Source organism: Schistocerca gregaria, chromosome 2, assembly GCF_023897955.1.
Source record: "Schistocerca gregaria isolate iqSchGreg1 chromosome 2, iqSchGreg1.2, whole genome shotgun sequence".
Taxonomy (NCBI): Eukaryota; Metazoa; Arthropoda; class Insecta; order Orthoptera; family Acrididae; genus Schistocerca; species Schistocerca gregaria.
This window is the reverse complement of record NC_064921.1, coordinates 689,888,081-689,912,710: the sequence shown is the minus strand read 5'-3', so window position 1 is coordinate 689,912,710 and position 24,630 is coordinate 689,888,081. Positions and strand designations below refer to the sequence as shown.

Sequence of the window (24,630 nt, the reverse complement as noted above, 5' to 3'; positions counted from 1 at the left end):
GGAGAGTTGAAGAGTGTGGGAAATGGTTAGGTAGGTGTTGTTCTCAGCATAGTGCAGGAGTTAGGAAGGGAGATGTCATTTGGGAATATCTGCAGTGTACAGTAAGTGAAGGAGGTTTGAAAGGATAGAGCCTTGAGACAGTAGGGCGAAATACACAGGAGAAGGTGTGTTGGCAGAAGATAAAGTGGGTAAGGTAAAGAAGTTAAATGTCAATATAATAGTTGGACAAAAGCTGCAATAAGCGTTGGGAATGGTTAAGTGGGTTGCAAGGTACTAATTGATTAATTGGGCAGGCTTGGCTTCGAGAATTTCTCTGAAAGCTGATGTGAGGCTGAGACATTGATAGGATGAGCTATTTGAGTGTGGTTTATCAGCTCCAGGAAGAGGAGAAGTTTGGTCATTTTCCACTGCTCTGGGCAATAATCTGTGTAGAGGATGGTTTTGGAAATGGTGGCAAGGGCTTTGTAATAGGCTCTGGGACATTACTTGAGATGGTGATTGGTAATTGGATTATGACCAGGTGCAGTATTTCACTTTTTAGAAAGCGTCTGCATAATGTTTTCAGCTGTTGGTGTGTTCCATTCATGGAGTGCTGTGCTGTGCTGTGTAAATACTGGAATTTTATGAATTATTATGCAATGTTCATTTGGACATGAATGCATGTCAACAGGAACAGGCCCTGTGGCTGCTACAGCCATTATGAAACAGATGAAATGTGTTCGCAGTCATGAATAAATTTCTAGTATACTGGTATTTTGGTGTGAGAGGTGGGATAACTATGTTGGTATGTTCATATACATAGGAAATCACTGAATAATCAAAGTTGGGGTAATATCGGATGGTGACTGTGTCTTTCAGGAAGAATAAAAAATTGTTGTTGGCTTTGGTGAGGTTGTCAGGAAATGGTTTGTTGTTAACATAGGTTGGGATATATGGGAGTGGGGTTGTTTCTGGAGAGCCTATGGAACGTTTTCCAATACTTTGTAGAATTTACAGGTATTTCTTTAGTTTAGTGCATGTCATGTGCTAATGCCCCCCCCCCCCCCCTGAACCATGGACCTTGCCGTTGGTGGGGAGGCTTGCGTGCCTCAGCGATACAGATGGCCGTACCGTAGGTGCAACCACAACGGAGGGGTATCTGTTGAGAGGCCAGACAAACATGTGGTTCCTGAAGAGGGGCAGCAGCCTTTTCAGTAGTTGCAGGGGCAACAGTCTGGATGATTGACTGATCTGGCCTTGCAACATTAACCAAAACGGCCTTGCTGTGCTGGTACTGCGAACGGCTGAAAGCAAGGGGAAACTACTGCCGTAATTTTTCCCGAGGACATGCAGCTTTACTGTATGATTAAATGATGATGACGTCCTCTTGGATAAAATATTCCGGAGGTAAAATAGTCCCCCATTCGGATCTCCAGGTGGGGACTACTCAGGAGGACGTCGTTATCAGGAGAAAGAAAACTGGCGTTTTATGAAGCAGCTTGCACAGGATAGAGTAGCATGGAGAGCTGCATCAAACCAGTCTCAGGACTGAAGACAACAACAACAACAACAACAACAACTGTGTGCTAATGCCGAAGTTGTTGCTTTATAAGTAACTGGCTGTGTTGCTGGAATCTGTCAAGTGTGTGTGAGCATGACACAGTTAGCAGTATGAAGGGTTCTCTTTAGATAAATTGAATTCTTGGAGCAGAGCAAGAGTATATGGAGGGGCAGTGAGATGGTTATAGTACATAGTTTGGAGTGGAATATAATTGAAAATTTCATCTGAGATAATGTGCTGTAGGAAATCAGATTCATCTGGGTGTTGTCAGGATTTTGAAGGTTGGAGTATGGCTTCTAATTTGATTATGGATTTGATCATAGTCTGCATGGAATAATCTTGGATTTGTCATAGGGGTTGGGAAGGAGTGGGGTGGGTTCAGTCTGGTACACAGTTTGAGATCTTGAGAAGGACAGCTACGTAATCACTGCTAGTTGGAGGAGTAACATCTTCAACTAGCAATCAGAATGCTCTGGCTCCTGGATACCAATCTAATAACAGTGTAAAATTTTGAAGAAAAGTCATCACCAATGGTGGCTGAAGACTTCTGTCATAAGAAGTCACTCTCATTCTTCCAACGGCCCTGTCAAAGAGAGCAGAGGAGCAGGTAGAGGTTCAGGACACTCTCATGCCATGGGGATGGGAAACTGCCCCTAAAAGGAAAAAGAATCAGCAATGATCAATGGCATGAGGGTGCAGAAGGCAATGGAAACTGCTGCAGTTAGAGATACACAATGCATATCCACAGGACTCGTGCCCTGTAATTGAAAAGTGTCATAATGGTACTCTGTGAAGTTTGAAATGTAATAGGTGAGGAACTGGCAAAAGTAGAGCTGTAAGAATGGGTTGTTAGACATGCTTGGGTAGCTCAGTTGGTAGAGCTCTTGCCTGTTGTAACATTACAGGACATATTGGGACATATTGAAGTATTCGATACTGTAGACTTTTAGGGGATGTCGATACAGATATGCAAAATGTAAAGGGAAACTTTGGTGATGTTTAAATATTGTACTGTGTCAATATTGGGACATTTTGCACAGAAAGAACAAAAATATGAAAACTTGTGAAAACTGTTTCATAACCTAATTTCGAAAGACGATTTGTATCAAGAAATATTGCTAAAAAGATTTATTTACGTTTTGAAACACGATTTAAATCATTTTACATATAAATAGTTGTTCTAAATCACTCAAGAAATATCCAGAATCAAATGTCAAGATATTTCTGGAAACATCGGTACAAATCTGGTGAAGGTTATCCAGAAGCTGGTAGAAAAATGTTATAAAATCTATTTGGAAATTATGCTTGTAAGAATTTATATGTACTGATCCTTTTACTTACTTTAATCTGTACTAAAATTCTGTAATGTCTAATTTAGTTTTAAGTCGTGAATTGCTATCGTATTGTAAACAAAACATTGTCAAAGACTCTCATTGTATGGAAAGATATTAATACACCAAGGAGTTGTCAGTTGCCAGTTCGGATATGTAGTGCGGTTAGCTCGGAGAGTCAGTTGTTGAGTCTGTGAAGTCTGTCAGTTCTGTTTGTAAATAAACGTCTGTAATGAAGAATTACTTGTTGTCGTCAATATGAACTCAAGACCTTTTGCATGAAGCAGACACCTCCTAATGCAACGTTTTAATTTGGTGTTGAGGAGCTGAAATGTTATAATTTGGTTGATGAAGCTGGGATCGCTATAAGTGCAAACAAATGGAAGTGAAACGTTTTAATTTGGTGGAGGAGATGGGATGTTATAATTTGGTGGAGGAGCTGGGGTGTTATACTGTGAAAGGGAAAGGTCCCAAATCTGATTTTCAATCTGGTACACAGTTTTAATCTGCCAGGAAATTTCAACTACTGTCATCCAAACTTTAAGGAAATGGTCATAGACAGCACAGCACTAGAAACAAAAGAATTGAGGTAAGCAAAATGTACATTGATAGGCTATATGAAGAAATTCTTTTGTTTAACTACTTATTTAGCCTAGTATGTGAATTGCTAGAAAATGGGTGGCTACATGTTTTGCCACTGATGTCACATTTTTCTGACCCTTTACTACAACAAGCCATACTGAAAAATGATGTGTTTCGGAGAGGTCTTTAATGTAGTGCATCACTGGCACTGTATATTTTCATAATACACGAATACAAATGTGAAAAATAACAAATAAGGTATACTAGCTTACCAAACACATAATCAAGGTGGTGGCTATATAGTTTACTTCTATCAGCCAACAACCGCACAAGACTCATGAAGTCATGGAAACATCACTGTTTTATCTCATGAATTCATTGACATTATGGGCTGAACACAAAAAAATTAAACACCTCAAGTTTAGAATTGAAAACATAACAGACATTAAGCATGTAGTGAAGCTAACATACACTGCATTAAAGATATCTCTGAAATGTGTCTTTTATTATGTTTTGTTGTGATAAAGTGTCAGGAATGTGATGTCAGGGGATAAATATGGCCCCTGTTAGTATTAGCTTTTGGTGTTATTTAGTAGTTGATTATTATACGAGGGTCGGTCAAAAAGTAATGCCTCCCATTTTTTTTCTACTTAAAAAAATTAAGTTAAGTGAAAAATTTGAATTTGGCGCCATTCCTCAAACCTTCTTCTGCAATCCACTGCAGTAGTAACTATCTGTGTCAACAGGTGGCAGCACAGCAGAAGTTTGTAAGATGGCCGACATCGATGTTCGTTTGAGACAGCATTGTGTGATTGAATTCTTGAATGCAGAAGGTGAAACGCCCATACGCATTCATGAAAGACTGAAGAAGGTGTATGGTGTTGTGACAGTGGATGTCAGCACTGTTAGACGATGGGTTCGTCGTTGTAAGGAAGCTGAAGGGCAAACACCGTTGACTGACGAAAAGCGGAGCGGCAGGCCGGTGAGTGCAGTGACTCCACACAACATTCAGCAAGTTGATGACATCATTCGTGGTGACCGTCGGGTGACTGCAGATGAAGTGTGTCGCATTATTTCTCTTAGTAAAGGCAGTGTGATCACGATTATTAAACAATTGGGGTACTCAAAAGTTTGTGCACTGTGGGTTCCAAGAATGTTAACCGATCAGAATAAAGAGGCAAGGAAAACAATAGCCTCCCAACACTTGCAGCGCTTCCGTTTGGAGGGAGATGAGTTTCTGAAAAAAATTGTGACCGGGGACAAAACATGGGTGCATTTTTTTGAACCCGAATCAAAGAGGCAGTCAATGGAGTGGCGTCACACAAGCTCGCCGAGGAAGAAAAAATTCAAAACTGTGCGATCGGCAGGGAAAGTTATGGCAACAGTTTTCCGGGATACATAGGGTGTGATTCTGGTTGATTTTTTGGAGCAGGGATGCACAATAAATTCTGTTCAATACGTCACAACCCTCAAAAAACTTAAAGCACATCTTCAGCGAGTTCGCCCAACAAAATCAATGGCAGATGTTCTTCTTTTGCATGACAATGCAAGACCACACACCAGTCGTCACACCTCTGACGAGATTGTCAAAATTGGATGGGAAGTTTTGCCTCATCCCCCATACAGCTCTGACCTGGCACCATCAGACTTCCATCTGTTCGGGCCACTAAAAGAAGCTCATCGTGGGATTCATTTTGAAGATGAGGAGGCCGTCAAAACATCCGTGCGTCAATGGCTTAGGAAGCAGAGCTGGGATTTTTACCGTGCTGGGATACATGCCCTTGTTCAAAGATGGACCAAAACTGTAGAGATGGGCGGAGATTACACTGAAAAATGACAAAATGATCCTCAATGTTGTGGTTTTCAACCTATGTAATTGCATTTAAATTTCCTGACAATTAAACGTAGAAAAAAAAATAGGAGGCATTACTTTTTGACTGACCCTCGTAATTATTATATGGAAACAAGGTAGTAAAGTTTGGCTAGCATGTCAAATTCCCCCCCCCCCCCCCCCCCCCTTGATATCTTGTGGGCAGTGACAGACTAACCTGTAGCATTGCCAAGGTCAAGGTTCAAGAACATTGTACAGTATGCTTCAGACATTTATGTGCCAACAATTATGTTAGAAAGCTGCTACAAAGCAAAAATAGTGTAAATGCAAATTTAAATGTAGCCAAGACCTCACAGGCAAACATACACTGAACGAAGCCAAAATTAGCATAAAGAGAACCACACATGAAGCTTTCAGTGAATTCAATAGTAAAATTCTGTCTTCTGACTTGACAGAAAATCCTACAAAGTTTTGGTCTTTTGTTAAATGGTTCAAATGGCTCTGAGCACTATGGGACTTAACATCTGAGGTCATCACTCCCCTAGAACTTAGGACTACTTAAACCTAACTAACCTAAGGACATCACAAACACCCATGCCCGAGGCAGGATTCGAACCTGCAACCGTAGCGGTCGCGCGTTTCCAGACTGAAATGCCTAGAACCGCTCGGACACACCGGCCGGCTGGTCTTTTGTTAAATTAGTAAAAAGATTGTAGCCATCTTTTCAGACACTCTGTGAGCATAATGACATTGAAATGGAGGATGATGCAGAAAAGGCCAAAATGCTAGACTTCTTTCTCCAAAACTGTTTCAAAGAGAGAGATTGCACTGTAGTTTCTCATTTACATTGTTGTACAAATGACAAAAAGATATATTTTAAAATAAATGACCAGTGCACAGAAAAGCAAATGATATCACTAAACAGAGGGAAGACCACTGGACATGAAGGGATATTAGTTTGATTCTACATAGAGTACTGGTATGTGAAAGAATTTGCTTTTCTTCCAGAGGCAGTGTCTGTAGATCTCTGGATCAGATTAGATTAGATTAGGTTAATACTTGTTCCATAGATCATGAATACGACACTTCGTGTCAGGTTAATAAAAGATGTCTGTACAAGATATTACATTACACAAAATATTGCATGACACTAATGTTTAAGTTGTTTTTGTTTTCCCCCTTAATTTATATCTAAAAATTCAGCCAATGAGTAGAAGTAGTTGTCATCTAGAAATTCTTTTGATTTATTTTTAAATGTTAGTTGGCTATCTGTCAGGCTTTTGATCCTGTTTGGTAGGTGACCAAAGACTTTTGTGGTAGCAATTTTCCCCTCCTGTTCCACAATCTTTCTATCTCTACTGCATAGCCTACAGAACCACTGATGAGTCTCGCTCATTTTCCCAATTCCCACACCACTACAATCGCCCCAATGAAAAAAGTTAATACATCCATCACACCAGACCCCGGAGCTAATGACTCTATGGCACGTCAGGCACTTTACACTCATGTTACAAATCGATTTTAGTGACAGAGAGTCAATTACGTTACCGGAAAACAATGAAAATACGTGTACGAAAAATTACGCCTACTCGTGACTATGTAAACAGTCGTTCAGAAGTTTTTTTACTGGAAATTACTTAAGAGATGACGATACTCTACAGATATAAAGGGGCAGCAAACATATTTAGCACACTAAACTATCAGTAAATGCACTTAAAATTGTGGTATGAAGTTCCAGTGCTTGAATATTTCTCATCAGTCTGAGACCTGTACCAGGTGGGATTCGTAGAAGAAATAGAGAAGACCCAAAGAGGATCAGGATGTTTTGCTCAGACAGTTCCAATGGCAGTCACTCCAAGGAAGACATTCTGCATCATAGCATGGTTTACTGTTAAAGTTCCAAGAGTGTATTTTCCCAGAAGAGACAACAAAAAATAGCGAGAAAAGGAAATCAAAGAGATTCAAGCTAACGTGGACGCTTACCAACAATCACACCACTTGCGACTGGAACAGGAATAGAGGAAGTGTCATTGGTACACAAAGCACTCTTTGCCACACACTATGAGCTTGTGGAGTATACATGCAGATGTAGGTGTAGGTTTGTTCCAACTGATAGAGGTCACACCCTATTCCAGTATGCAAACCAAGATTGGTGCCTAATACTAAAATGATTAAAACCAATGGAATGTGAATGAAGATACTGAGTGCAACTTTTGAATATATTACCATTACTATAAATTATTATTTGTGACACAATGAGAAATTTGTTTAGGTGAAGTAAAATATTTAAGTTCAGTCTCAAAGTAATAGATTTTTCTTTGTTTACCGTACTGTTGACTTAGTTTATGTTATCCTGACTATAGCATCTACATATGATACTTAAAGACAGGTTTTTCCCAAGACTGTCTTTTATTTTGAGGCTTAGTATTTGAGCTACGTGTCCACCTGCTTAGCTGGGTGGTACCATGCTTGCCTCTCATGCAAGTGGGCCCAAGTTCGATTCCTAGCTGGGTTGGGCATTTTCAATGCTCATGGACTGGGTGTTGTGTTGTCCTCATCATCATTTCATCCTCATCACTGTCACACAAGTCGCCCAGTGTGGCAACAAATGAAACTTGGCGGCCGAACTTCACCGAATGGGACCTCCCAGCCAATGGTGCCATACTCTCATTATACATTCTTCTTGACTAAATGTCTAAACCTGTTTTGCAAGTTTCTGTTTTTACTCTAGTAACAGTGTTTGCTTCACACTTTAAATTGTAGGATGCAGCAAGGTTCAAAAGGGCCTATATGTTTCTACTTTTTGTAAGAAAATCAGTATCAAAGTTTTCACAAGTTATTAAATCACATTTCATTTATTTACTTTGTTTAGCAAGTATTCCAGATTATGAGAGAAAAGTTCAAAATTTCCAGAAGGTGATTGTAAACTGCCACAATAATCAAGTTCAACTTAATAATTTCTATAGCTGTAGTCACATAGTCCCCTTCAACATTAATTCAAGTCAGGTAGGGTAGTGAAACCTGCATTTTCCTTTACCTGAATTGCCAGCCCATTGTGTGTGGTACTATGTCTGCAGTAGTAGGAAGAAAAATGAATTTTGTTATTTCTTATGCTGAGTTAATTCAGAGTTAGTCCCATGCTAAGAAATGTATATTACTGAGATATCCTTTACCTCATCTTTGAGCCCTTAGAGGCAGGCCATTAGTGTGTAGCAACCGGTGTCTTTTATTTAAAGACTATTCATATGCACAGCCAATTCTTAGCTATTGAATTCTTTTCCAGGAAACAAATACACAAAATATTAACACAATTTTCAAACTACAGCAAAGGGAAATAATAATAATAATAACAATAATAATAATAATAATAATAATAATACCCAAAATATTAGTCAAGCTCACTGTAAATAACTTCTTAAATTCTTACAATGAAATCAGACTATTTTTGACAAAATAATGAAATTGGATAGATAAAAAGTCTACTGATTAAGTGGTGGCATAACACAAACTTTTCTCTATTTGTGAACATCATGGATAGGTAATTTTATAAAGTTACTGTGCCGTGTTATACATTGATGTAAACACACTTCTTTCCAAATTTTTTTTCCATTCACTAGTGTCATGTCATCTGCATATAGTACTTTTTATCTTTTGCATATAGTACTTTTTATCTTTATCACTGAGATCAATATTGTTTACTAATAGGTTGAACAGAAGTGGACCATGTACAGATCCTTGAGTCACTCCATACTTAATATTTCTGATTTCAGATCTGCATTCAGTTTCTGTTTCCATATACTGCTTTCTGTTGCTGATGTATGGTTTTATCCACTTGGCTACATGTCCATGAATACCATGTATTTCAAGTTTTTTAATAAGTGTAGTATGGGTGACTGTGTCAGATGCTTTAGACAAATCCAGAAACATAGCAGACACAGAGTTCCTTTTATCTAATGCATCTATAATGGATTCTGTGAGGCATGAGATGGCAGTTTCTGTAGATTTCCCTTTTTGGAAACCATGCTGTGCTGGAATCAGAATGCTGTGTTTCTCCAGGAAGGTGTTCAACCTACTCTGCGTGAGCATCTCTAGTAGTTTTGAGAAACCAGAGATTAAAGACAATGATCTGTAGTTATTTGGGTAACTTTTGTCTCCTTTCTTAAATATTGCTACTACTTTGCTTACTTTTAGTTTTTGTGGGACTAATCTGTCTCTAAATGAGCAGTTTGCAATATCCAGAAGAGGTTTGATTATTTCTTCATTCACACGTTTTATTAAATAATTTGATACTTCTTCATCTCCTACAGACTTTTTGAGTTTTAATTTCTGCATTATTTTTATGTGTTCTGTTTTTGTCACTGGCTCCAGGAACATTGAGTGGGATGGTTGGCCAAGTTTTTAGTCTGCCTCAACCACTGATGACTTGTTTCCCCATTTAAATTTTGTATAGCATCTATAAAGTAGTTGTTTAGTATATTAGCAATTTTTGTGCCATCTGTAACTTTGTTGTCACCAATCTTCATTGACTTAATAAAATTGCTGTTTTCACACTTTTTTGGCTGTATCTAGTACTATTGATTATATCCCATGTTGTTTTATATTTTTAATCTGAATTTGTTATGGCTCTGTTTATTGAAATGGTTTTTGCTTCACTTATTAATTGCCTGAACTTCTGATATTGTTTATATGTCTTCATGTTCCCTGCTTGTCTAAGTTCCTACACTCTAGTCCTCAGTTCAATTATTTCTTTCGTAATCCATTTCTTACTGTGACCCTGCTTTTCCTGATAGGCTTCTTTGGGAAAGACTACAAGAAACTGATGCATTAGTGTGTCAAAAAAATGCATCATACTTCTCATTTGTACCTTGTGCTGCATTGTTTTGGCCCATTCTTCTTTCCTCAGTGTCGTTTTGAAAATGTTCATGTTTTGCACATTGATAATCCAGACTACTTCTTGTAGACTTTAATATCAAAAACACCAGTGATAGTTAAGTACTGCACAAACAGCACTGTCCATTATCATGGAACAGTTTCTAACCTGAAGTTGCATGTACTAAGGGAGAATAAACATAAATCTCAGAACAGCATTCTCTACCAAGGGATAAAGCTACACAATTAATTGCCCAAGGTAATTACTGAAAACAAACTTATTATATTATGGTATAATATTAGTGTAACATGTACAGTGACTAGAAGTGAGAAGTGAATGAATAGTGTGGCACTAGTCCATTACATTATTAAAAAACGTTTTTATCACAGAACAATATTTTACATTTGGGATGAACTCAATGAGTTAGCACTGTTTTAAACCAACTGGATTTGTATTTGAGAGGGTGGTGGCTCCACTCTTCATCTCGTCATCCTAATTTAGGTTTTCTGAGATGTCAGTCAATTACTTCCAGCAAATGGCTGGTTCCTATTTTAAGGCCATGGCTGGCTATCTGTGCTGTCCATGTCAGACTAGAACAGTAACTATGTAAATGTTTGTGTATATGAATTCTGATATTTTTAATCATATACAATTGATGTTCCTGAGATGTACTACATTAATTATGTAGGATGAAGCAATGAATTAAAATTTGCATCATCACTAAGTCTTGAACCTGCATCTCCTGCTTACTAGGTAGATGCCACATTGGCACTGTGGCTACCACACCTGCACAAAGTAGCCTAGTACATCTAGCCTCAGCCCATTGTTATTCCTGTTCTAAACTCACATCTGTATTTCTGAGGCTCTCCAGTGTTGGAATAGTACCTTAGCTAGCAATGAGCAATAATGGAGAGCCTTGACAATACTGGTGTGAGTTTAGGAGGGGAATAGCAAGGGGCCAATGTGGGTAGGACACGGTATTGGTCTCACTATTTCGGCTCAAACTGTGTAAGTAGAAGCAAGTATATCACTCTTTGAAGTTCGTAAAAATATTTTGTCTGAGTAGGTTATAGGAAAGGAGAAAATTCCCTTGAAATTTTTTTGATTACTTTGTGAGTGATATTTGAATAACAGTTGTGGAGTTAGTGGCGTGGCACAGTCAGTAAACATACAAAGTGATAATTCGGCAGCTCAAGTTTGATTACCACTGCTAACCATTTTTTTTCATTCATTGGGTATTTTATTCCTTGCAATATTAAACTATCAGTTATAAAATTGAAATATAGTTTGTCAGTCCAGTTTATATATGTAAAAGCAATAAATAAAATTTATAATTAGTTATGATTACTTTAATCTGATTAGTTAATATGGTTAAACAAGGTTAGTTTTTAAAGGATTCATCTTTGATGGTTTGTGATTTTAACTGTTTTCTGAGATATTGTAATGGTCTGTACAGCTGTGAACAGCATTATACCATGTGTTTGCAGTGATTTTTTTGTAAAATCATATTTTGTTGGAAAATGGAAACTGAGCAAGAATTTTCTACCAGAGAAATGTCTGGTGAATATGACACAATTAAAACTTTTGATAAAGATTTAAAAAACAAAATTCACCAGTGCTCATCATTACTGTTATTCAACTTATGGAGAATAAGGATGATAACTGACAATCCTCCAGCATCTGTGGGTGCTGCAGTGATAGCTATAGATCAAGCAAATGCAGAGCAGGTTATTGAAATTATGACTGATAATTTCAAAGTAAATAATGAAGATTTAATGTTATGCACTGAACCTGATGAGAAAAATCTTTATGAAGAGATATGTGGATTTTCTCATTCTCTCTGTGCCACATATACTTTTGCTGTATGCAGTCCTATTTTATTTGTAACAGGTTCCTGCTTCACGTACAGACACGAATGTTGATGATTACAATATAGACAAATAATCTTTTAATATTTTGGTGTCCCTGGCTGAAAAGAATAAAGTAATCAATTTTGCTGATCCTCATACACGATGGATGTTCCCATTACAAAACTCAAGTTCCCAATCTTGGAAAAAAAATTATCTTCAGATATGGAGGAAATAAACAGAACAAGGTGGCACCAGAAATGACTACAGAATCATTCATCAACTCCAAAATATGGGTAAGATTGCAGGATGTACAAGGCTGTTATAAAAAGTGACAAAGATAACATTACAACAATGGGCAACGGCAGTTGCACGCCCACATTTATCAGGAAAATTTTGATATATTGCAAGTGATACCTGGGTGAAACGCTTTACACAAAAAAAAAAAAAAAAAAAAAAAATAAGATAGCAAGAAAATGACAAAATTTGTCAGCAACAATGATGTTAGAAGTTTGGAAGAAACAGTGGAAACAGCAGATAAGTTCTGTGTACAGACAAGACATACACTGATCAGATCAGCAGGAACATTATGACCACCAACCTACTATTGATATATACCCTTCCAGGTGATAGCAGCATCACCTGTCGAGGAATGACTGCTAGTCAGACACAGACACAGATCATGTAGATCAGTGAGTGCGTAGTCCGTGTGTAGAATGGAGAAGGCACACGATCTGTCTGAGTTTGACCAAGGGCAGATTGCGAAGGCCTGGTGGCTCGGCATGAGCACCTCGGAAACTGCACTACTTGTTGGATGCTGTGGTGAATGTTTTCAATTATGACTGAAATAGGCATGTGAGCACTGGCACTGGGTGTTGGTACAGTGGCAGAGCATTGTGTGCTCTGATGAATCCAAATACCTTCTTTAGCCAGTGCCAGTGTGGCGTAATGGCTGATGCATCTGCCTAGTAAGCAGGAGACCTAAATTCAAATCCCAGCCAGCACAAATTTTAATTAATTGCTTTGACCTACATCACTACTGTGTGTTACTTTTGTTGTTATTACATTCTAATACTATGACATGACCAATTTCCTTGTAAGAGTGTTCTACAGATAAATGAAACTACTACTACAGCCCTTACTAGTGCTGCTTACAGAACTTATTAAAAATATGCAAGGCTTATCAAAATGCACATTTTGGAAGTCTGGATTACATAGAAAGAGACTGCTGTACATGAACTGGGGTGAATTTTAACAGAAGGGGGAAGAAGGTCCTGCACCAAAAAACTAGCTGGATGCTGGAAGCAGTAAATAGGCAAGGAAATATAATTGGTGTTATTGCAGATCCTTCATCAACACCAGTAGATCTCATGGATAAAGGTACATCTCCCACAACAGAATCTACAGTAGCAGAACACAAACTGATACAAGAAGATTCATCAGCAGAAGATGAAGCAGCATTTGCACCTATGGCAGGAGAATCAATAATAGAAGGTAATGTTAGACTTTGACTAAGAAGAGTAACAGCTCCGCCAACACATCTCAAGGATTTCTTACTGGCAGGAATTGGAACACAAACAGTAAGGTAAATGGTGCATCAATGTCAGAAAATAAAAATATGTTAACTGTTTTCTATCAAAACATGTGGGATTTAGGCAGCAAGCTAGGTAAGACAGACGTCCTTCTGAATGACTGTTTAAAAGAAACTGCAGTGGAAACTCCAGGTAGTAATATCTACAATGTAGGAAAAGATAGATTGCTACTTACTGTAAAGTCTCAAACTGACGTACAGGAGAGAGTGACAGTAGCTGCAGAAGACTCAAACAAGTCAGTGTGTTTTAATTATGCCTGTCTGCAATGTGATGTGTCTTTGTTATGGTAAGTAGCAGTCAGTCTTTTCCCACATTGTTAAAAGAGACTGCAGTCTTATGTTTACATGAGCATTAGTTAAAAGAGATGCAAAATGTGCTGCTGTTATTCATGAGTTTGAAATTGTAAGTAAGTTCTGTAGAACTAACAGAAAAGGAGGTTGTACATGCATATATGTTAGGTCAGGGCTAGACACAAAGGAAATTAAATATTATAATGTGAAGTGTGTGGAAAAAAACTTTGAATACTATGTATGTGAGTTAAACAAATTCAGAACAATTTTACTCTTTTCCTGTACATTTTTGAAATGCTCCTGAATGAACTCAAACATCAACTAAAATACAATTGTTCTTGGAGAATTAAATGTAATTTTTTTTAAAAACTGTACTAAATAATAACAACTGATCAATCTGTTCTTATAATACCTCAGCTATAATATTTGAAGACAGTAGGTGTGTGGATGGATCTGAAACAATAACTGATCAAGTATTTGTCAATCAGAAGAAGTGTGAGCATACCATGAAAGTAATACATACTGGGTTATCGGATCATGAGGCAGTCATATTGATGTTAAATAATATAGTTTTTATGGATCTAGTGGCCTGTGATAAATACAGAGAGAAGGTGTTTATTAATGAAGACAGCATATGGCTTTTTAATTGCATGTTAAAAATATAACTTGGGACATGGAATCAACCAGTGATGTACGTAATAGATTTGAGTCATTTCTTGTAAGTTATGGGTATTGTCTCATTTCCTATCAAGCAAGTCTGATTTAAAATTAAAGCAAAGACGTAGGTTAACCATAGAATAAAAAAATCAGTTGACACCCTTAGAAAGTTAAACAAATCTGCCAGAAATGCTATTACGTTAGAACCATATATGAAAATTTACAGATAATTATATAAGAAAGTTATAATAGCTGCCAAGAAACTTAATAATGGCTCAAACATCAGGAAACGTAGCAACAAAATAAAATCAACCTGGAGTTAATACACTCCTGGAAATGGAAAAAAGAACACATTGACAGCGGTGTGTCGGACCCACCATACTTGCTCCGGACACTGCGAGAGGGCTGTACAAGCAATGATCACACGCACGGCACAGCGGACACACCAGGAACCACAGTGTTGGCCATCGAATGGCGCTAATTGCGCAGCATTTGTGCACCGCCGCCGTCAGTGTCAGCCAGTTTGCCGTGGCATACGGAGCTCCATCGCAGTCTTTAACACTGGTAGCATGCCGCGACAGCGTGGACGTGAACCGTATGTGCAGTTGACGGACTTTGAGCGAGGGCGTATAGTGGGCATGCGGGAGGCTGGGTGGACGTACCGCCGAATTGCTCGACACGTGGGGCGTGAGGTCTCCACAGTACATTGATGTTGTCACCAGTGGTCGGCGGAAGGTGCACGTGCCCGTCGACCTGGGACCGGACCGCAGCGACGCACGGATGCACGCCAAGACTGTAGGATCCTACGCAGTGCCGTAGGGGACCGCACCGCCACTTCCCAGCAAGTTAGGGACATTGTTGCTCCCGGGGTATCGGCGAGGACCATTCGCAACCGTCTCCATGAAGCTGCACTACGGTCCTGCACACCGTTAGGCCGTCTTCCGCTCACGCCCCAACATCGTGCAGCCCGCCTCCAGTGGTGTCGCGACAGGTGTGAATGGAGGGACGAATGGAGACGTGTCGTCTTCAGCGATGAGAGTCCTTTCTGCCTTGGTGCCAATGATGGTCATATGCTTGTTTGGCGCCGTGCAGGTGAGCGCCACAATCAGGACTGCATACGACCGAGGCACACAGGGCCAACACCCGGCATCATGGTGTGGGGAGCGATCTCCTACACTGGCCGTACATCTCTGGTGATCGTCGAGGGGACACTGAATAGTGCACGGTACATCCAAACCGTCATCGAACCCATCGTTCTACCATTCCTAGACCGGCAAGGGAACTTGCTGTTCCAACAGGACAATGCATGTCCGCATGTATCCCGTGCCACCCAACGTGCTCTAGAAGGTGTAAGTCAACTACCCTGGCCAGCAAGATCTCCGGATCTGTCCCTCATTGAGCATGTTTGGGACTGGATGAAGCGTCGTCTCACGCGGTCGGCACGTCCAGCATGAACGCTGGTCCAACTGAGGCGCCAGGTGGAAAAGCATGGCAAGCCGTTCCACAGGACTACATCCAGCATCTCTACGATCGTCTCCATGGGAGAATAGCAGCCTGCATTGCTGCGAAAGGTGGATATACACTGTACTAGTGCCGACATTGTGCATGCTCTGTTGCCTGTGTCTATGTGCCTGTGGTTCTGTCAGTGTGATCGTGTGATGTATCTGACCCCAGGAATGTGTCAATAAAGTTTCCTCTTCCTGGGACAATGAATTCACGGTGTTCTTATTTCAATTTCCAGGAGTGTAAATAGGAATAGAGGTAAGCAAAAAAATAAAAAAATAAATAAATAAAATTAAATTAAAAACAGTTATATTATTAAATTTTAATGGAAAACTGTTGAGGGTCCACTGCAGATAGCCAACATATTCAACAAACATTACACAAATTTACCAGCAAACCTAATCAAAGTAAGTGTAATTTTAGATCAAGAGTGCAAGTCCCCATGAATGATAAAACTACATTTCTACATCCGATTACTGCATTAGAAGTATGAAATGCTACAAATAAATTAAAAAAAATTGAATGTCATATTGTAGTTATGGGATTCCATACAAAGTAATAAAGCACTGTGCAAGCAAGATACATAGAGTCCCAACTTGTTGACATAATTAATGTATCATTTATTAGCCAGCAAATAATTTTAAATTTTTCCTAGAATAAGTGAAATATTTGATTGCCAAGCCAATTTACAAGAATGGTAACCAGTCTGATGTTATCAATTGCTGACCTATATCGCTGTTGTCTGGATTTTCAACAGTAATGGAAAGCATAATGCATTAAAGATTGTCTTGTCTCATTTTCTTAATAAAAATCAAATATTAGTTAATGAGCAAAATTATATTAGGAAAAATAGGTCAACTGATAGTGCAGTGTATAACTTTTTAAAATTTATTATCAATTCCATAGACAAAAATGAATTAAACTGTGGTCTGTTTTTGGATCTATCTAAGGATTTGATGTCATTGACCATAATTCATTGCTCAGGAAGCTACAATGATATCTGATTCATGCAGTAGAATGTGATTGTTTCAAATCCTATCTTCCCAACAGGTATCAAATGATAGAGATACAACAATAGGTAAAGTTTATTCATCAGCATACTAAAGAGTCATCAGGTATGGAGTGCCACGAGGCTCCGAACTGGGACCATTGCTGTTCAGAATATATATATAAATCGCTTGCTAAGCTATATATCAGCAGCAAATATAATATTGTTCACCAATGCCAGTCTGTTTGTTTAAGCTATGGACAAAGCTGACCTACAGGAAACAGTGACAGTAGCTGCAGAAGAATCAAACAAATTGTTTAGGGATAACAAATTAATTGTGAATGACAAGAAAACAGCTTGGATAAACTTCAGACTTATAACAAACAAACTAAGAACCAACCTGACAGTTTTACTTGGGCTTTGTAAAATAGAGCAAACTCTCTATACTAAATTTTTAGGAGTATGGCTGTATGGGAGAGAAATATGTAGAAATGTTAAACAAAAGATTAATTCAGTAATGTTATGTTGCTAGAATGCAAAAAATTCATGTAGAAATGATGCAGTGCTCTGTTTGTATGTTGCACTCATTCTTAGCAGGTTAATATATGGCATCTTATTTTGGGGAAATACTAGTCTGGTGAAACACACATTTATGCTACAAAACAGAGTAATAAGAATAATACAAGGGGTGACACATAGATAACCATATAAAAGGAGCTTAAATTCAAGACCTGCCATGACTTTGTGAAAGTATGTGTTTTCTGAAGGCACACCAGTAATATTCTGTTTTAAACAGTCAAGTCCAAAACTTCAAAATGAGAAACAGAAGTGATTTTTGTGGTGAAACTCACACAAAAATGCTCTTTATCTGCCTAAAATCTGTTTAGTGAATTAGCAAAGAAAATTAAGTCATCAAAATTTTACATAATGAAAAAATAACTCAAAAAATACTAATTAACAAGAGTTTTTTTGGTGTCAAGGAATACTTGAGCCATCAGCATTCTAAACAGATTAGTTTATTTCCTTCATCATAGTGATCTGAAGTGCCTGCTTCAAACATATACTGTAGTCACTTATTGTTCTAATTTAGTGCATTATGACTGTTGTTATGTGTATGGTTTTATGTTATATGTAGAAATATTTTATTAGCCAGCATATAACTGTAAATCTTTCTTGTCCTATTATCTATATAAGATCATATATGACAAATCCTATATCATTTTATAATGTTGAGATACAAGGAAGACAAATAAATAAGAGCTTATGTTCACAAAATACTTACAGCATCAATTACCACAACATGATCTGTGTGAGGCAGATTTTGAATCTGATGCGTCACAAGTATTCGTGTTTTATTTTGCAAAAATTTTACAATGCATTCCTCAAAGAGATGTTTTCCCACATGAGTGTCCACTGCTGACAGTGGATCATCAAGCAGATATATGTCTGCATCACGATAAACAGCCCTGAAATATACAAGCACTCAGTTTATCTTGTAATCAGGCAACAGCAGAAAAATAAATGGTTGCAAACAAAATGGAGTGATTTGTTTGCCAAGTTAAATGCATTTATACTTGACATTTATGTATAGTTAATGAATGTATAAACAGATGCATCAGCGCCTACATATTTTCAGAGCAGCTATTTTATGCACAAGAAACTAATGGAAAGTCATGTTGAAATGTAACAACCTTGGTATGCATTCAGAATTACACTTTAGGCCTACTCATTCATCATTGATTTCTAATCATATCACTCAAAAGAGCTGTATTTGTTTGGATCAACTGTGTGAGACTTTATTCCTATAGTGGAGATGGTGAGTCATAGATAGGCACAACAAAAAGATTGTCATAAATATAGCTTTCAGCCAGTAAGGCCTTTGTCAAAATTAGACAACAATCACACACATGCACACTCACTGCCCTTGTATGCTACATTCCATCCTGGATTTTCCATTGTTTGACCTCCTTTCCTCATGTAATACCTACAGTAATGCCATACTAAAGTGTATCCACATAAGAGCATATTACCAACATCTGTGACATCCAAGCAATGTTCTGTTGTGAATTAACATCTGTGCACGAATGCCTTATGAGTATTTAAATTTCCTTTAGTGATATGAAAAGCTAATCTTTCTTGTTTAAAAAAGATTCTTATGTTTTCATGAAAAAGTCCAACTCTATTTTGATTTTTAACCTCTGTGCCATCAAAGCTGTTATTTTTTGTTTTGTTTTCCACTTACTTCTATCGCACCTATAGCTCGTTAGCACTTTTATCTTTCAGAAACATTTACATCTATAGACAATCTGAAATGCATGGATGTTGTCAAAGAACTCAGAGTATGACTAAATCATTGTATTAGTGTGAGGACACCCTCAGAGATGTGCCTGATGCCATACTAAGTACAGAAGGTAGAAGCAAAATCACCCTACACTGCGTGCCAAAATGTAACAGGTCTTGTGTAGCTGTGGGAAAATCAGAGGAAAAAATGAAAGTTCTTGCTTTTAAAGATGGATTCAGGTCTTCCTATGGGCACTGTAAGATCCATGGATGGTTTGAGAGACAGGGGAGACATGTGGAGAAGCAGCAGACAGATCAGCAGTCAACATACACAAGGTGCTTTATTTAATCATTCAACTAGATTCCTCCATGAACAAGAACAAGTGTTTAATTATTCCTTATGGCTAAAATAGTCATTGTGGTGCATTTACTTCCCCATGTAATATTCTGCACAGAGCACCAGGTGTAGCAATAGACAGTCACATGGAGAATGAGCTGCTTACATAGAGGAGCAGCAATCCGGAGCACTGACTAAGTAATGGAGATGCAGATTCTGCATGAGATTTTATATCACTGAGGTACAGAGAAAGACCAGCCAGCAGCATCTTCTGTCTTTACAGTGGGCCACAGCATCCCAGTGGCATGGTGATAGCATTGGTTGTGTCAACCTCTGGGTAGACGACTGGGGATCAGGGAGGAACTGACTGGCAGATTGTTGGCCATCCAGGCTGGGAAAACAGGCAGATGTTGTTGGCTTGCAAACCAGTGACCTGAGAGTTATAGTGATGGCATACTGCTTCCCCCTGTTGATTCCACAGTAACAGCAGTGTTTGTGGGTTGCAGTGAAATGTCTGGAATATGTTGATGTTCAGAAGGTGTGGCATAACTGGTAATAGGTTGTTCAAATTGTGTCAATTACATGACATGAGGATGTTTCCTGGTTCCAGTGCTCATTTGATGACAGGAGCTGATCATGTAGTTAAATGACCAGCACCTGCTGCCTGGTTTGGCCTCATTACAGTTTTGATCTCTGACTTCTGCTTCAAGTTCTTCAATAGTTTCTTCCTATTACATCAAATATGTAACTGAAGTTATGGTTCAAAATGTTACTAGCACCCTCAATAATCACTAAATGATCATCTTCACTAAGATTTTCCCCAAGGGAGACTAAATCACAGGCGACATTGCTTAGCTCTACATTTGACTTGAAGTACTACTTACTTAGTATACAGTATCCAAAAAGCTCTGATTTTGCGTTTCCTCTCTATTGGCTGCCCCCAAGAACATTATTGGTCTTTACAATTATTACTAGTCTCAGCTTGAACCTTTTTCATCATCTTGTCATATTGTCCCTCAACATATTGTGTTGTTGGCACAATTTTGTTCACAGTCTACAGAGTGATGAAGCCATTAGAGACATGTAGCCTAAGGTTAGCAGATTTACATTATCTGTTAAACATCTTGCATAATTTTGCAGGATTGCCCATAGACCGGTCATCTACAAATTCCTAATCTTTATATCCTCACACTCAAAAATTATAACTCATTGAATACTTGTGAGAATGTTTCATTCTATATAATTCTGTCTGTTGATGTTTGAAGCAGTAGAATAAAATGTGTTGCATACAGGGTTCAAATTTCCATGATTTCTTTAAATTGTTAAATGTGCTGGCCAGAAGATTAGGTGGATCCTCCTCTGTATCCTGTCTAACCTACTGTTTCATATCTCTTTGTCGATGGGTCATTATTTTCCCTGAGAAACTTCTGACCATATATTTGATATATTAGGTCACAAAGCATTAAAATGGATGCTGGAGGTCCTTTGCTGCCCAACCCTATCCAGACATTTTTAATGGATGACAGGCTGTGTCAAGGTGCAGGTGGTCTGGTTAATGTACCACTCAACAATACACGGTAAAGTAGATTATTACCTCTGACTCTATGACTGTAATGTAGCATCTGCTGTTCAAAATTTACTCAATGTAGAGAATCTAAGATAAACTGTTGTATTGAATGATGTCCTAAACCTCTCAGTAAAGAGAGGTCAAGTTCACATGTTCTCTACATTGACATCCTATCCAGTTGCATTTGACTTTCATTCACTGTATCACACAGCAATGCAGGCTGCCAGGTAGTGGTCACCATGGTACAGTCTAACACATACCTGGTTCTCATTTTTGGACAAGTTGCTGCAAAATTCTTGGAAAAATTACATTTTGTCACTTAGACTGCTAGCACTAGTGTTATGTCCTAATATTTGTGATTTCTGCATAATGTAAGCCACCACAAATGTGTGCAACTAGGACATCCCATAGCAGCCAGACCCAAATCATTGTTGCACAAAAGTCCACATGAGTATAGTGCTCCAGGGTCAAGCCAATACTTTGGCCAAAAATATTCAGTCTAACACAGGCATACAGCTATGAAGACAGTCAAGTACTCTGATTACAATGTATGGTGGCTGCACTCAACTGTATTATTCCCACTGGTGCTATACATCCATCACTGACTTGGTATGATGCTTTTATGGCACAGTATGACAAACTCATTTCCTTAAGAGTAATCTCTCTGCCCCCTGCTATGCTGATGCAGTCTTTCACACCAGTGACCAGTGAGGCATGATTGTCCTTGCTTTCACTGATGCCTGTGCAATGATGCCACTTGTAATAACTGACATTACTGGTCACCATAGATGAGGCACTACTAGGCCTGGATCTACATCACCTCTGTGTAATCTACATCTACCTCTATACTCTGAAAACCACTGTGAAGTGCATTGCGGAAGTACTTCTTATTGCACCAGTTACTATGGCTTCTTCCAGTTCTGTTCATCTATAGAGAATGGGAAGAAATATTGCTTAATTGTCTGTGTAACTAGTCTAATTTTTCTTCATGATCGCTACAAGAGCAATGCATAGGGACATTCTTTGCTGCTTGGATCTTGGCTGATTCATGTAATTTGTAAGTAACCTTCCATGGAATAATATGCAAGCATCTTCAAGCATCTGTCAGTTCAATTTTTCCAACTTCTCATGACATTCTTTAATGGCAAGCAAATCTGTGACACTTCGTGCTGCCCTTATTTATATACATTCAGGTCCTGTTGTTAGCCCTATTTGGAAGACCTGACTTTGTTAGGTGAAGGAAATACAGTGATCTGTATTATTCCTTTTTTAGCCCAGGTTAAAATTTAATCCAAAGAAATTTTTTAACAAAGTATCATTTCGTATAGGTTCAATGATATTCTGAGATGGGTCACACAAGTGATGTGTAAGTAATCTCTTTTGTAAACTGACAGCATGTTCTTAGTATGCTGGCAATGAACTGAGGCCTGGCACCTCCATTATCCATGACTGAGCTAATGTGATCATTTTATTTCATATCACTGTAATTTGTTAGACCCAGGTATCTGTACAAGTATACCAACTTTGATTGTCACTCATTGCTCGTGCAATTTTTTGCACTTAGAGAAGTGCACAGTTTACATTTCCAAACATTTGATGCAAGTTACAAATCTTTGTACGACTTTTTAATTTTACCCAGATCTGATGGAATATTTGTGCAGCTCAATCAGTTATCATTAGTATATTGTCCTGTATACCTTCCTAGTCTGGAATTCTTGTATCCTGCCCTAAAATTGATCTGGGCTTTTACTCTGTAGAAGCTGTACAATTCATGACCTATGCCACTGTCATTGTTAGGCAGTGCTCAAGAGATACCACAGTCTGCGTAAGGAGTCATTCACAACATGTACATTGGTGGTCTCCATTAAAGCATGTGGCCCATATTTCAGAACATTTCATTTCAGGTCATCTATGACAACTTGGCCACAATTTGGTCACATCAGAAAACATTTGGTCCATTCTCTCTGGGTGGTGGAATATTCACTGTCTTTGTTTATATGTGTTTTGCATATAAAAGAGATGAAATGAGACTTACACACACTGGCGCTATGTGGGGCTTTCTTAGGTGGTTCACTGGAAGATGGACTATGAAGTTCCAAATAACGAACATAAATAGGTTAAAATGGGCAATGAAATAACTGCTTTGTAGAAATACACTTACACTACAATGAATGTTTATCTGCAAAATCTATTTATACCTCCTTATGAGCAGAGAATCTGTCAATGGTGCATTTACTGAACTCTTTGATGCAGCATATGAAGTCTTTCTTGATGAAGAGAAGTGCTAGTTCTGTTAACCATTCGTGACTCACAGTACTTTGCAGAATAGTTATTATTCTGTTAAGAGGAGTGAAAAATTGCTCCATTTCAGATGGCACTGGAGTGGTAACAATCCTTTCAGGAGTTGCATTGTTTCACTTAAAGGCTCCTGCAAATTATTTTTGGGAAGCAATGCAAAAGTGCAGAAGTGGATCAGTATCTATGAGAGTTCTAAAAATCATTCTTAGTGTAGAGTATCTGAAGCTCCATTCTCAGCTTACTGTGGTCAAAGAAGAAACATGTTTCACAAGAGATCTGCAGAAACTTTTGTGGAAACTGATTTTTCACTTTTAAATAAAGTTGCAGCAATCAGATGCCTTTGAAGCCACAGCATTCAGCAACCGTAAGTGTGTCACACACTTCTTTACAGCAACAGCACTTGGAATTTTGCTTCCCAACTCTATCTTTACAGTATGCAGCAGGTCTCTGCATGTGGAAACTGTGTCAACTATGCTACCTCAGATACCCAGTATGGCTAATTTTTGAAATGTTCTACTCCTTGTTGCACAGTCAGTGGATCAACTCATTTTTGTAATTGTCTGTACAATATGTCAACATGTGGCATAATATAATTGAATACAGACAGCCAAAATTGAAATGCTGGGTGCTTCAATTTTGGGCAGAGTGCTCTGGCTTGAGTAATTGTAGTAGTTTGCCAAGGTGCTCATGTTTCTTCACTTCTGTGGTAAATGACTGAGAGTGTCAATACTTCTTAAGAATCCAAGTCATTTTGCAAACAGTATTTTCTATTGCAAACAACAAACACAGAAGACAGTTCAATATTCTTGTGATATCACAAACCACATATCCAGTCTACTTTCTTGTTAATGTTTAGTCTGAAAATTCTTACAGTTTCAAACAATGGAAAATTCAGGATGGAATGTAACAATATTGAGAATGAAAGTTGATACTCACCATAGAGTGGAGATGCTGAGTCGCAAAAGGCACAACAAAAAGATTCATACTTCTGAGACTGCAGATGTGTGTACAAGTTGCATTTGCATGAGTGTGTGCGTGTGTGTGTGTGTGTGTGTGTGTGTGTGTGTGTGTGTGTGTGTATGTGTTTCTATTGCTGCAAAGGCCTTAATGGCTGAAA

At 38.4% G+C, this 24,630-nt stretch overlaps 1 protein-coding gene across 5 annotated transcripts in view; it reads right to left on the bottom strand.

The window, feature by feature from the left end:
* Window positions 1-24,630, bottom strand: part of LOC126334772 (ATP-binding cassette sub-family C member 4-like) — a 548,862-nt gene that overhangs the window by 352,961 nt on the left and 171,271 nt on the right. For 3 of the 5 annotated variants that reach the window (XM_049997358.1, XM_049997355.1, XM_049997357.1), the window contains one exon: window positions 18,314-18,497. The exons of the other annotated variants lie outside the window; for them this stretch is intronic. In XM_049997358.1, the coding sequence (XP_049853315.1) occupies window positions 18,314-18,497 (184 nt within the window). The remainder of the gene's footprint in view (window positions 1-18,313; window positions 18,498-24,630) is intronic. 5 annotated transcript variants of the gene reach the window in all.